This window comes from Centropristis striata, chromosome 4 (genome assembly GCF_030273125.1).
Source record: "Centropristis striata isolate RG_2023a ecotype Rhode Island chromosome 4, C.striata_1.0, whole genome shotgun sequence".
Lineage (NCBI taxonomy): Eukaryota > Metazoa > Chordata > Actinopteri > Perciformes > Serranidae > Centropristis > Centropristis striata.
The window spans coordinates 10,898,509-10,911,058 of NC_081520.1; the positions used below are offsets into that span (position 1 = coordinate 10,898,509).

General features: G+C 41.8%; 1 protein-coding gene across 3 annotated transcripts; it reads left to right on the plus strand.

Moving 5' to 3' along the window:
- The first annotated feature begins 1,132 nt into the window (after positions 1-1,132).
- Positions 1,133-12,269, plus strand: hic1 (hypermethylated in cancer 1). 3 transcript variants are annotated; one of them, XM_059331228.1, is made up of 2 exons: positions 1,133-1,299; positions 7,424-12,269. In XM_059331228.1, the coding sequence occupies exon 2, from the start codon at positions 7,441-7,443 to the stop codon at positions 9,646-9,648; it is 2,208 nt and encodes a 735-aa protein (XP_059187211.1). In that variant the 5' UTR covers positions 1,133-1,299; positions 7,424-7,440; the 3' UTR covers positions 9,649-12,269. The 3 variants fall into 3 exon arrangements, with proteins under 3 accessions (XP_059187211.1, XP_059187209.1, XP_059187210.1); XM_059331226.1 differs by lacking the exon at positions 1,133-1,299 and adding an exon at positions 2,836-2,992; XM_059331227.1 differs by lacking the exon at positions 1,133-1,299 and adding an exon at positions 2,864-2,992 and having other exon boundaries at positions 7,408-12,269.
- The last annotated feature ends 281 nt before the right edge of the window (positions 12,270-12,550 follow it).

A 12,550-nucleotide genomic window follows, 5' to 3' on the forward strand; every position in this document is an offset into this window, starting at 1 on the left:
ACATATGATGCAATGTTACAGACTAAAACCATCATGCAAACTATAATTTGAAAAGAAGTTAAACTTCTTAGCAAATATTAAACACACAACCTGTGATGTAAATACATCAATAATAATGATCTAATGTTATAAGATTGGTAGAGGTAGAAGCACCACAAATTAAAGTATTTAGAAATTAAAGTACATTTTGTTGCTTTTGCACTTATAAAATGTATACTTGAATAGAGTATTTAATGGTATGCTGCTATTTTTTACTTATATCAGAAGCAGGCCTGGAATTTCGTCACTTTAGAGACAAGGCCACTTTTGTGGTGTCAATTTTTTGAAGGCACAGAGGCCAAAAGCCAGGGCACCAAGGCCATAAAATAAAATAATGATTTTAAGTCCTCTTCCATATTGAATTGAATTTAAGGACTAGTAATGACTGTGGCAGGTTAGAGCGTTTGATGAAGTCTCTTTGCTTGGCCGGTGATAGATTCATGTCAAACTGTCATTATAGCCCATCCGAGCAGTTCATGGCAGGCTCAAATCAAACCCACCGCTGATGATGAAGGTTGATGCTTTTTTTCTCAAAAGATGCAAGGTGTCAAAGCTGTGTTGACAGGAAAGAGGCAGACTAGACAACCGCAAAACCAACTGGGTCAGAGAGGCCAGCATGGCCTCAAAGCAGATATGTTTTTTAAGGGCACTAGACAGATTCGTTTTTTAAGGGCACTAGGCAGACATGTTTTTTAAGGGCACTAGGCCAAATTGCTAGGGCACCCTCATGAAATTCCTGCCCTGATCAGAAGACTTACTCCCGTTTTGGACATTATCTATGTATTCTGCTGGCAAACGTCTTCATGAATAAGATTTTCTAAACATCCATATCAATATGGCTGATTTATTGGTCGCTGTGCGTTTTTCAATCATTAGAGGTCATAGCTTTCCCATTATTGTATTTTACCCCCAAATCACTGCGCAGCAAGTCCTCCTGGATAAGACCAGTGGGACTCGCTGCACCATTGGGTGTCGCTGTGCGCGTAAAGTCTCCGCCGGCAGGTTTTGGTCCGACCGGACACCAACACAGTCTGAAGTGTCAGATAGTCTTGTTAACACGTGAGATATTTAGTGTATGGAAGAGAGTGAAAGCAGGGGGAAACCGGGAGACAGAGGGCTGCAAAAATAACGCGGAAGAGAAGTTTTTGAGAGGGAGAGAGGGAGAAAGAGCTGGACCTGGAGGAAACAGCGGAGGTGCTAATGAGGGAATGCCGAAAAGGAGAGCATACATTCGGCCAGAGCACCAGACATGAGTCCGAGGTAAGACTGTGATAACGGAGAGAGGCAGGGATGGCATTCACGCAGACTTGTGGCACTCTGTCACATTGAAGCAGCTTTTCTGCTGGACTGCTATGATGGGTTGATCCAGGTTGTATTTATGTATTTAATGTTTTAGTTTTGGCCCTGATGTATCCTTCAGTACCGACAAAGCGTGAGCATCTGGATCATATGGGCACGTCCGGCCTGATCTCACGGTCACTTCGGCTAGATTAGATTTTATTTATTTGTCAGTTTTTCATTTTAAAATGCGCATATTCAAATCATCCAATTCGCTGTAGGACTGGTGGAGCTTTTTTTCAGCATAAGGTGCAGGCGTAAAGAAATAAATAAACAATTTATAAAAGCCCAAATAAAATGTGTTAATAATTTATTTGAGTACTAAATAAGATGACTGAGTCGGTTAACAGCAGAGTATGGATAATATTATATGTAAAATAAATTGCTAAGCAATTCCTTTAAAGACACAACGGTGACCATATTTATGGCATACAGCTGCATTTTTGTAAGAATATTTTGACATCAAATCATTAAAGGGGGGAATGTTAAAGTTCTTTAAGTAGGTGAGGACGTTATTTAAACACAAAAATAGGCCCTAACGCTCGTAGTTTGCCAGTTCTCAATTAACTTCTATCTGCCCACACTGTCAGTGATGCTGTCCACTTTAATATCCATATCTTCCCTGTTTTTAAAGCCACAGCAGGTGTATTACCTAAGAGAGGGAGGGAAGGGATGTTTATACTATTTTAAGTGGTTTATTAAACCTTTTAGTTTCCACTTTGCTAACTGTGTCCTTAAAGTGAAGCCAGGGGAACTATTAAGCCTCCAGAACTTCTCAGGGGAGGTCTGCAGGGAGGTGAGAGACACCTTTATTTAAAACTTTTATTAATTTAATTAAAAGGTGTACAATTAAACAAAAAGTTGTGACTTTATTTCCTAAATCACACAAAAAGAACACGATTTGTATTACATTTTTGCCTCAAGGACAAGATATAGGCCTAATAAAATATATTGCCTCGAAGGTCCTTGATAATAAAAGACTTAATGTAAGCAGTTATATCACATCATCAAACTCCTCTAAAAAGTTTAAGAGGGCTACCGGATCATAAATATGCAACATATATACGTGCGTATACAATGGCTGCCTGTCTCTTTAAGACGATGTGTTGAGAAGTTCAAGTCGGGGTCACTTCAAGTTCCTGCCCTCGATTTTACCTTTTAGTTTTATTATAGACTGACATCACACGGGGCGCTAAAACACTTAAGGCGCATAGAGGCTCCATTATCATCCCGGTGCGCGTTATTGCCCCAACTCAAAAATAGCTAAGGAAATTACTAGCAAAAAAAAAAAAAAAATTCGGAGGAAACTGATGCTGGTCTAAGCACGTATTTTTTATAGGAGGGGATGAGAAAGAGAGGAGAGGAGGGGCAGGGACACACAGAGAAAGAGGGAGAGGGAGGAAAGTGGGTGGGAGGACGGACCTAAGGAGCGACAAGAAATTCATATCAATTAATAATCATAAAAAAAAGAGCTGGCAGACGCGCTCGGAAAACTGGCATGGTTTTTTGGAGGCTGGCAGTTCAAAGCTGAAACGTCAGATATGACTCCTGGAGACTGCTGAGATGATCATTAAGGGAGACTTAGATCGGATGGCAGAACACATCGGGCATGCAGGTAAGAGCTGATATGCTGCACAAGAACAGGGAGCAGGGTGACGTTTAGCTTTTTATTCATCAAACTGTGCTGATAATGCTGTCACAGATGAAATGGGGTTTTTTTATCGTTTAAATATTATGTGGCGTTTAGCTATTTCTTATTCCATCAACCTTTATTTTTTAATATCGACAAGAAAGGCTTCGCTTATTCTTTTTTTATCGCCTTTAATTGGAGTCGGTTGAAAATGTGTATTTTTTTTCTCTCAAATTATTAATTATACAGCGAACAGTTAGTTAACTTTTAAAAATAATTTAGGATCAATCTTATGTAATGACGATTTAAGATTACATCATGCTTTAAAATAAGATAAATTATGTTTCAAAGTCATATTTTCGACATATTATATTTATTAATATTTTTTTACTCTAATTCAAATGAAAGGGAACATCGTTCTCTGTTAAAAGGGAATTTCTTTAGTCGTGCTGTAGCCTAATAAAGTTAATAAGGACGCAACAGTAAAAACGTAATCATAATAAAACAGGCCCATCACTGCGTGCAATAACGTTATAATTAAATTAAGCAGAACAGACGCACTAAAGAATATTATAATGATATTTTTATTGCATGAATTTCTGCTTTCCTCTATAAAAGCCGAGGTTTTATATACGTGTATGAAAGATAAGCTTCTCTGACAGCTCTGAAGAAGAAACATCTGTTTGATGCACCTTAAGCTGATAACAAGTCTGTTTCTAATGTGAAGGATTTGAAAGGACAATACAGCTCAGAGAGATGGATCCACTCGTGTTTTCTGTACAATCTGTGAAGAGTAAAACAGATGAGGCACACAGAGGACGCGTCCTCTCGGCGACACACACAGTTAGCACACAGCTTCATGCTTTGCTTGCAAAACGGGACGTGCAGATGTTAGGCAATGGACTGGACCGTGAGAGGCAAATAAACCAACATACCGTCAATTTAATGTCAGATTCAAATAAATCTGTGAAGTTTGTCGATCAGGAGAGGAGAAAAAAATAAAAATAAAAATAAGCTTTAAAATTTTAATGAGCAATCTGCTGTAAAACATGCACGATGTTAAATATTTGTAATAAAAACTTAGAATGTATCTGCTAATTATTACAATATCATATTTATATAATTAAAGGCTGCATTATGTGATGTTTAAATAACTCGGTTACACTCAAGATTAACACGCTGTCATATCTCCGACACTATTTTATAAATAAATGATGATTTTTCAGATACGCGATTACAGCAATCACACAGGAAACTGGCTCTCCATGATGTTTCCTGACCTGACTAAAACTTTACTTATTTATCTGTCATGAGTGCTGCTGTACGATCTCCGCTGCAAGATGCACGTAAAAAATATCTATATGTGAAAGTCTTTTTTTTTTTTTAAATGCATAGCTGCCTTTTTATGAGTTACAAAAATGACAGAAAAATTAGTTGGATTAGAAAACTGCAGTGCAATATCCGTTTTTATCCAAATTTACACTGATGCTGCATGGCCTCATAAATTGAACATGGGCTGTATGTGAACATGGTCAAATGGGTTCTAAAATAAACAAGGCAATGCAGCAAATTGAAATGAAATAAAATAAAATGTCAACACAACGTTTTAAGCAGATGTCTGGAGTGTTTATGTGATTGAGGCTGCATGTAGAGGTAAGTTTAGTCTCCCGCTTCACCCCCAAACCACTAAAGTGACAAAACAGACAAAACACAGGGACAATGAATATTAATCTAATGCAAATAACTGAGTGCCACGCCGTAAACTACATCTCCATCATCTAAGTCTCCTCAGCATGTTGACGGGTCGTTAAAAAGAATCAGATGGAAACAGCCATGCATCCCAGATTGAATGTGCAGCCTAGCAAAATGATTTAATTTAGCCTGTTTAACACAACAGATTAACGAAACAAGCTGCAGTGCAGACTTTGAATGTTTTTATATGCAGCAAGCTTGCTCTAAGAATATCATTGCAATCATAGATGGCTTCCTAACAGGATGCTGTGAGCTTACACATGCCCTCCAGATCAAGAGTTTCATAAAAACATGTTTTACTGTGATCTCTTACTTTTTGTCCAACATCAAACAGTTAGCAGAGATATTTTAAAATGGCGAGTTGTAGTTTCTCAAAAGACTCATTCTGTTTACGAGAGAAAAGAGACTCTTACTGTGCCGATGGGAAAGCCACAGCCACCCTGACTGTTGTTACCACAAGACTAAAATAATTTTTTTGTGTGCACAACACCTCGCAGGTGCACAGAAATGCATGAGAATTTTTTTCTTCTTCTACTAGAAAAGATTTTTTGCAAATTTGCAATGATATATTAAATGTGGATTTAAATGTCTGCAGTAGAAAAATATTTCAGAAATCATGATATAGAAAAAAATTCTATTACAGATGTGATGCAATTGAACTGTGTCGCACTGTAGACCGCATACATATGAGAAAGCACACTGATTGTGTGTGTGTGAGTACACAACGTGTCACCATGCTCCGCAGAGTAACCAGTAACAGTAACCTAAACAGACCTTAATGCAGCGGAGACTGCAAAACTTCAGCACGTTGTGGAAAAGTACTTGGCCTATTCCTCATATCACCCTCATCTCTAAACATGTTTGATCTAACCGACGTTAAAATTTATAGTAAAATATGACAGTTGAGTAATCAAAGCCAGACAGAAACCAGAAGTGGAAACACTTTAGATGACAACTGGGGACATGATGGAGCGTAAACCCACCTAAACCTGTCTTACTCGCCTTTTTATTCATAGCCTTTTTGTTGTTTTAAGATATTCGTGACCAGATAATATGTAATAAACAGCATACAAGTCATGTAGAGATGAGGACAGCACCTTTGACGTTAGAAACCAGAAATGAGTACTTAAAAAGAAAAACAAAACAACTTGTTGGATTTAAAAGTTTTCTTTCTTATTGATGACTCTTCTCTACATGATCACAAACTGGACATCATACTGACTTTTTCATTTTCCGTTTCATCAGTAAGGACATTTCCCTCTGATGTTATGGATGCTAAATATATACATTTACAAAAATTCCCAGCTTCATTTGTACTAAGAAGTGACCTGGAGTTTTTGTTCAAGTTCACAGTTTTGTCAGCGGTGCATTGTAAGAGACTTGACTTTTTGTTCAGGATGGTCCAGAATTCATCAGAAATGCATTCGTCATGTTTTTTTTTTTTTTTTTTCAAAACTTAAATACATACTTCCCTATTCTTATGCTGCGTGTACACTGAATGAAATAAACAAGAAGTGAATGAGCTGGTGTCAGGAAGACTTTGATCAGACAGATGACATGATATTTATTTAGAAGCTTGTTTCCCATCAGTGAGACTAAACCCTCAGGGACAGTTTGAGATGTTTAATCTCATAAGTAAACTATCCTCAGATGCCACTGATTGAACAATACATGGTGTTTTATGCATGCGGCTGATGTAGTTTATTTTAGGCTTGATGGAACAATTAGTGTTGATATTTGAGTGTGAGTGTGAGTGTGAGTGTATGTGTGTGTGTGTGTGTGTGTGTGTGTGCGGACGAGTGTGTGTGCATTAGATCCCTGGAGCTCATCTCAATGTAAAATATTGACTCATGTAATGCTGATTTACACCCTGAACACGCCGCGTTCCTTATATGACTGGGCAGAAAGGGAAGCCGAAAGAGCTATCTTTTTTTGGATGTGTCCATCCTCCCGCAGGTTTATACCTGCTGTTCATCACACTTGTGAAACATTCATCCCTCGCTTTGTTTAAAACTCTTGCACACCACTTCTGGAATACTTTATCAGGAAGCCAGTGGTTACAAAATATATATCTGCTGTTCTCTGAATTTAGTTTTTTCTTTCTTTTTGCTCGCTGCAGAGGAAGTGAACGCGTAGACTTGAATTTCTGATAATGAGAAAACCATTGCAACCGCTCACCTTTTAGCAAAAGTTCACTTCTTCTAAGTGGCACTTCCCACACATAAGTTCTGCTCTCTGTGCACGTTCCATCTAGTGGAATCTATGAATTAAACATGATTATGCAAACTGTAACTGTTTTTATGAGTTTGAATAAAATGCTGATTAATTAATTGATGTTTTATGTTTCAGAATAAAATCTGTTATTAATGAATTATTCTATAGGAATCATCTTAAATGTATGCACATGCAAAGGCTTTTTTTGCTTCCATATTTCTACTAAAATTCTCATTAGACTTTACTTTTATGCTGTCAATCAAACCTTTTGGCTCTCAAATATATTTTTAATATATTCTAATGTGTAAATCATAATTTTTCATAGATTCCTTTTATAAAATGCATCAATAATCCTTCTTGTGGTGCAGAAAATGACACATTACCTATGTTTTCTTTGTGTATGAAAATGCTGACTGCTGCATGACGTTTTACAGATATCTGTTGTTGCAGGTGGCGGACTGAAGACGATGCTGGATGCCATGGAAGTTCCAAGTCATGCTAGGGATCTCCTCCTGCAGCTCAACAGCCAGCGAACCAAAGGCTTCCTGTGTGATGTTATCATTGTGGTGCAGAACGCCCTCTTCAGAGCTCACAAGAACATTCTGGCTGCCAGCAGCCTCTACTTGAAATCTTTGGTGGTCCATGACAATCTCATCAACCTCGACCACGAGATGGTGAGTCCAGGGGTCTTCAGGGTCATCCTGGACTACATTTACACAGGCCGCCTTACTGACGGAGACCCCACTTGTCCCACTGAACCCAATCTAGGGGCTGTCTTGGCAGCAGCCAGCTACCTTCAGCTGCTTGACTTAGTGGCTTTGTGCAAAAAGAAGCTGAAAAGAACTGGCAAGTACCCTCCCCGCCCAGGTCCTGCATTTCTGCCCTACCCAAAGATGGGCCCCAATAGTATGGGTTTAGGGAGCGGTGGCAGGTATAGGATTACCACTCCTGTCATTCAGTCCTGCCCTCCAGGAGGAATTTTGAATAGCCATCCAACCCGGGCATCACCACTAGAGGAGCTGGTTCCCCATCGACTCGCCATTCATGCTGGGGAGCTGTACGCTCCCACCTCCACCCAGGGCTCTCAGGTGTTCCCGTCCCTGCAGTCAGCTCTGCCTGCCCAGCTTGGGCGCTCAGCCCACTCTGAGAGAAACTGCTCCCCCAACTATGGCCTTGATCTCTCCAAGAAAAGCCCCAATTCCCAGTCTCAGCACACACCCTCTCAATCTCATCTGGCAAACACTCACAATGATGAGGAGCGAGACGGGACTCTGAGTGGACGCACCACTCCAGTGCAGGGGACCAATGGAAGGGCCTTCCCCTCAGAAAAAATGGAGTCAACCGACCAGGCGAGCTCCCTTACTCCTCCACCATTCCCCCATCTCAACCAGGCTCTTGGCCCACACCTCCCCCACCTGCATCGCTCAGGCTCCCAGGGCAGAGATCGTTACCCGTGCCCCCCCAGCCCTGACACCCCCACGGAAGGCGGAGAGGCAGGCAGAGATATGGGCAACATCTACCGCTGGGTGAAACACGAGCCACTGTCATACACAGCTGAAGATGAAGATGATGATGAGGATGAGGAGGAAGGGGGTGAAAATGGAGACCAGCATCATAACCACCACAAGGCTGGGGAGGAGAGTGAAGGAGCGGAGGACAAGAGTGGGTCAGGCACAGAGGAGACAGGCAGCAGTGAAGGCCGTCCGTCCCCTTCTGGACCCATGGGGAGGTTCCACATGCCGTATGAGCCGGAGAGCTTTGGGGACAATCTGTATGTCTGCATTCCCTGTGACAAAGGCTTCCCGAGCTCGGAGCAGCTCAACGCACACGTGGAGACACACACGGAAGAAGAGCTGTACGGCAACTCTGGTGGCGAGATGGGAAACAGCAATAACAGCAGCACCAAAAACATGAGCAGCAATACGAACGGTTATGGGAGCCTGAACAGCAACAGTTTGAACAGTCTGTCCCACCTGGAGACCAAGTCCAGCCAGGGGTTGGGCTCAGGGGGCATCGGGGAGATGATGCGACCCTACCGCTGCTCCTCCTGCGAGAAGTCCTACAAAGACCCCGCCACTCTGCGCCAGCACGAGAAAACCCACTGGCTGACCCGGCCTTACCCCTGCAGCATCTGTGGCAAGAAGTTCACACAGCGGGGCACCATGACGCGCCACATGCGTAGCCACTTGGGCCTCAAACCCTTCGCCTGCGACTCCTGTGGCATGCGCTTCACCCGCCAGTATCGCCTCACAGAGCACATGCGCATCCACTCGGGGGAAAAACCCTATGAATGTCAGGTGTGCGGAGGAAAGTTCGCTCAGCAGCGTAACCTCATCAGCCACATGAAGATGCACAGCAGTGGAGGGACCGCAGGGGGCCTGACCACAGATGGGAAGCTGAAGCTGGACTTTGCTGAGGGCATCTATCCTCTGAGTAAATATGCAGCAGAGCATCTGGGGCTGAAGCAGGAGAAGGCCAACGAGCTCCTCATCCAAGCCCAGCAGCAACTGGTAGCTGATGCAAAGGTCATGGAGAGCCTCTACCCGCTGTCCAAGCTGGCCTCAGAGCACCTGGGCCTCTCCCACGATAAGATGGATGTTCTGGGCCAACCCCTCCCCCCTCCCCCGCCGGCCCTCTCTGAAGCCCGCACCATTGACCGCTACTCACCCAGCTAAGACCACATGACCTGTATAAATGGCAGTCACCAATAGGTCTGTGTGCACACACAACTTGCAGTATTCTAAAGCCATTCACCTCAACTCAATATCTCCTCTGCACCTCAGACTCAGGCCAAGAGGAATTGGTCTGCTCGTGCACACCAAAATGTGTAGACTGTAAGTGCCTTACTATGCATCTAATGTATCTTAAAGTCCTCCTACATAAAGGAGCTCTGTGCTATTCCGTGACCAAGAGACACTCACTCAAAGTACAGTATTTATGTACAGTGTATGCAAACAAACATTTTTAAAAAATACAGCTATTGAGCCAAATGACAAATCAAAAAACCAAAATGTAATTTGTTTTTATTTATTTTTGTATTATGGTGAAATCCAAAGAGAAACTGTTGCAAGGAGACGTTGCAATCTGACCCTAAACCTGTGTACTTTTAAGTATCACCTGTGTACAAAAAAAATGAAAAAGCACATAAGGACAAGATTCAGGGTTTTGGTCCAGACCTGAGCGGAACTTTTACCAAATGAATAAGCCAACTCTTCTGGACTTTAAAGTAATGGGAGGATATATTTTTTCTTTTTTTTTTCTGTTTTTGGGGTACTGGACAATTTATGTATCTCACTCGCCAGCATCTCCAAATCTCCAGCTTCCCAAGCCGCAAGGAAATGACTGAGCGATAAGAGCGATTGCTTCAGCGTTTCGGTAAAGTCTCCTCTGTTTTATTTTCTCCACATTTAAAAAAAAGCAACCCACTCCCCTTTGTGCGGAAAAAGACTCATACTATGTGACAGTAATGGTAGCCTAATCAGCCTTACACTCAGCGTGTATCCCTTTTTGAGCTAAAACTTCCTTTGCATTTTGCCTAACATCCCTTAGCTTTCAGTTGTTATTGAGATGCAGTAAGCACAGCCCTGTGATCTCATAGCTGGGACATGATTGCACATACCCAACTGATGACACACACTAATCCCTGCTCATGATGAGTGTAGCTTCATCTCATGGTGTAGACGAAGCATGGGCGTTGCCTCTGACATTGTGTAATATTTACAATTACGGGTGCAGCCGAGCGGAGAGGCAGGGACCGGGTCAGAGTTAATGCTATAGATATCTGTCATTTACTGTCAAGAGCAATTAGACCATTCACAGTAGCCTGATGAATAAGCGGGTAGAAGCAGTAGTCAGATGCCGTGTTGCCCCTCCACTGGCCGACCTTTTATTTGACCTCCCTCCCTTGTAGTCTGTTGTCTGGGAGGCCTGCTACTGTTGACAGGCCGAATGAGTGCTGCATTCAGCCCTTTGCCTTAAAAACGCTCCTCTCCACTCACCACACACACACACACAGCCCCCCCTTACTACGCACACACATAGCGAGCTGCTAATCTGTCCGCGATATGAACATAAGAAGGGGTTTGTGGGTCTTCCCTGGAAGCCAGCGGGTGAACAGCACGCCCCAGCTGCTGTGCCTCAGTAATCCCTGTGAAATCTCACTTTCTCCTGGACAATTCCCACTGCTCGCCGGCATGATGTCCCATTTCATGCCTGCCATCTTACCCCTCTGATCCACTTATTAACATCATATCCGAGCCTAGCAAATGTCTCCTGGCCTCGCCTCCCTTCCCCGCTGGTATCAAACGTGGAAACAAAGAATGACATATTTCTGTGTTGGCTGACCAGCAGTTCCTCCAGCTTGAAAAACAAAAGAGCACTTAAAGGTTGCGGGTTAACGGCACATTTTTGTCTTTGAAATGTTTATTCCAAAGAACATGCTGGCCTTGTCTTTTCTTTTCCTTTTCTTATTTTTTTTCTTTTTCACTTTTACTGGTCCTTGATTCAGATTAGAAATGTCTGACCACTATAGTGCCAATGCCAACCTCAGTGGGTGAATGTGAAGACTAAAGCCATAAATACACTGTGATACACGTGGTGAATCTTAAAAGGCTTAAAAAAACAGAGACAATGTGCCTGACTTTTGGGATTGTTTTTTTTTTTTTTTTTTAAATGTAACAATAATTTAAGGGCTTCTTCTCTGTAGCATATGATCATATCAAACATGTTGTTTTCTGTCACTTCCTTTTCTTAAAAAAAAAAAAAAATTGAACTGAAAGCAGCGCACGTGAAACTGGTGCTTACCTCAGGACTGAACCCAGCATGGGGACGCTAAGCTTTTACCAAACCTTTGAATTACAATTACATACACACATGCGCACACACACAAACACACACACACACACTTTTATTTTCTTATTAACAGGGCAGTAGTCCTGTGTTAAACCTGTGGTTATTTCTGTGTTTATACATTTCTTGTTACATTTTTATGGTGGACAGATAACTTGTGATATTACCATTTTATTTTTGTTTTTATTTTTACTATGCGGTATACATTTTCTATTGTGTTGTCCTCAAAGAGGCTTGTGCCGGTCTGACCAAATCCATTGTTATAAACATAAGGCAAAGTCATTTTGGTAGTATCTTAACTGGCTGTTTGTGACTTTCTGAACCACACTTACAAGTCTAGGTGACAAAAAATGTTATGACATGATTTATTCTCAGTACTTCCATAAATAGACGAGCGGTGGCTTTGTATGAAAGCTAGCCTCATATTGTTTGACCCCTTTTCTTCTGAGGTTAGTGAACTTTTAGTGACAAGAGTCAGACTGAGGCCGTACATGCACACAAACACACAGGAAGCCCGCTTGTTTTGGATGATGCTTCAAGTTTTGTTTACCACTGTAACAAAAAAAGAAAGGATAGCTTAAATAAAGCATTATTAATATTGGTTCACACGCATCTGCATATGTGTTAAAAATGTAGGAAGAGGCGGATGTCAGTCGTGGGAACTTCAGTCCCCTTACTTTTTCTCATTCACGAGTTTAAATGAAAATCCGTCTCCTCCTTTCCCCTGCC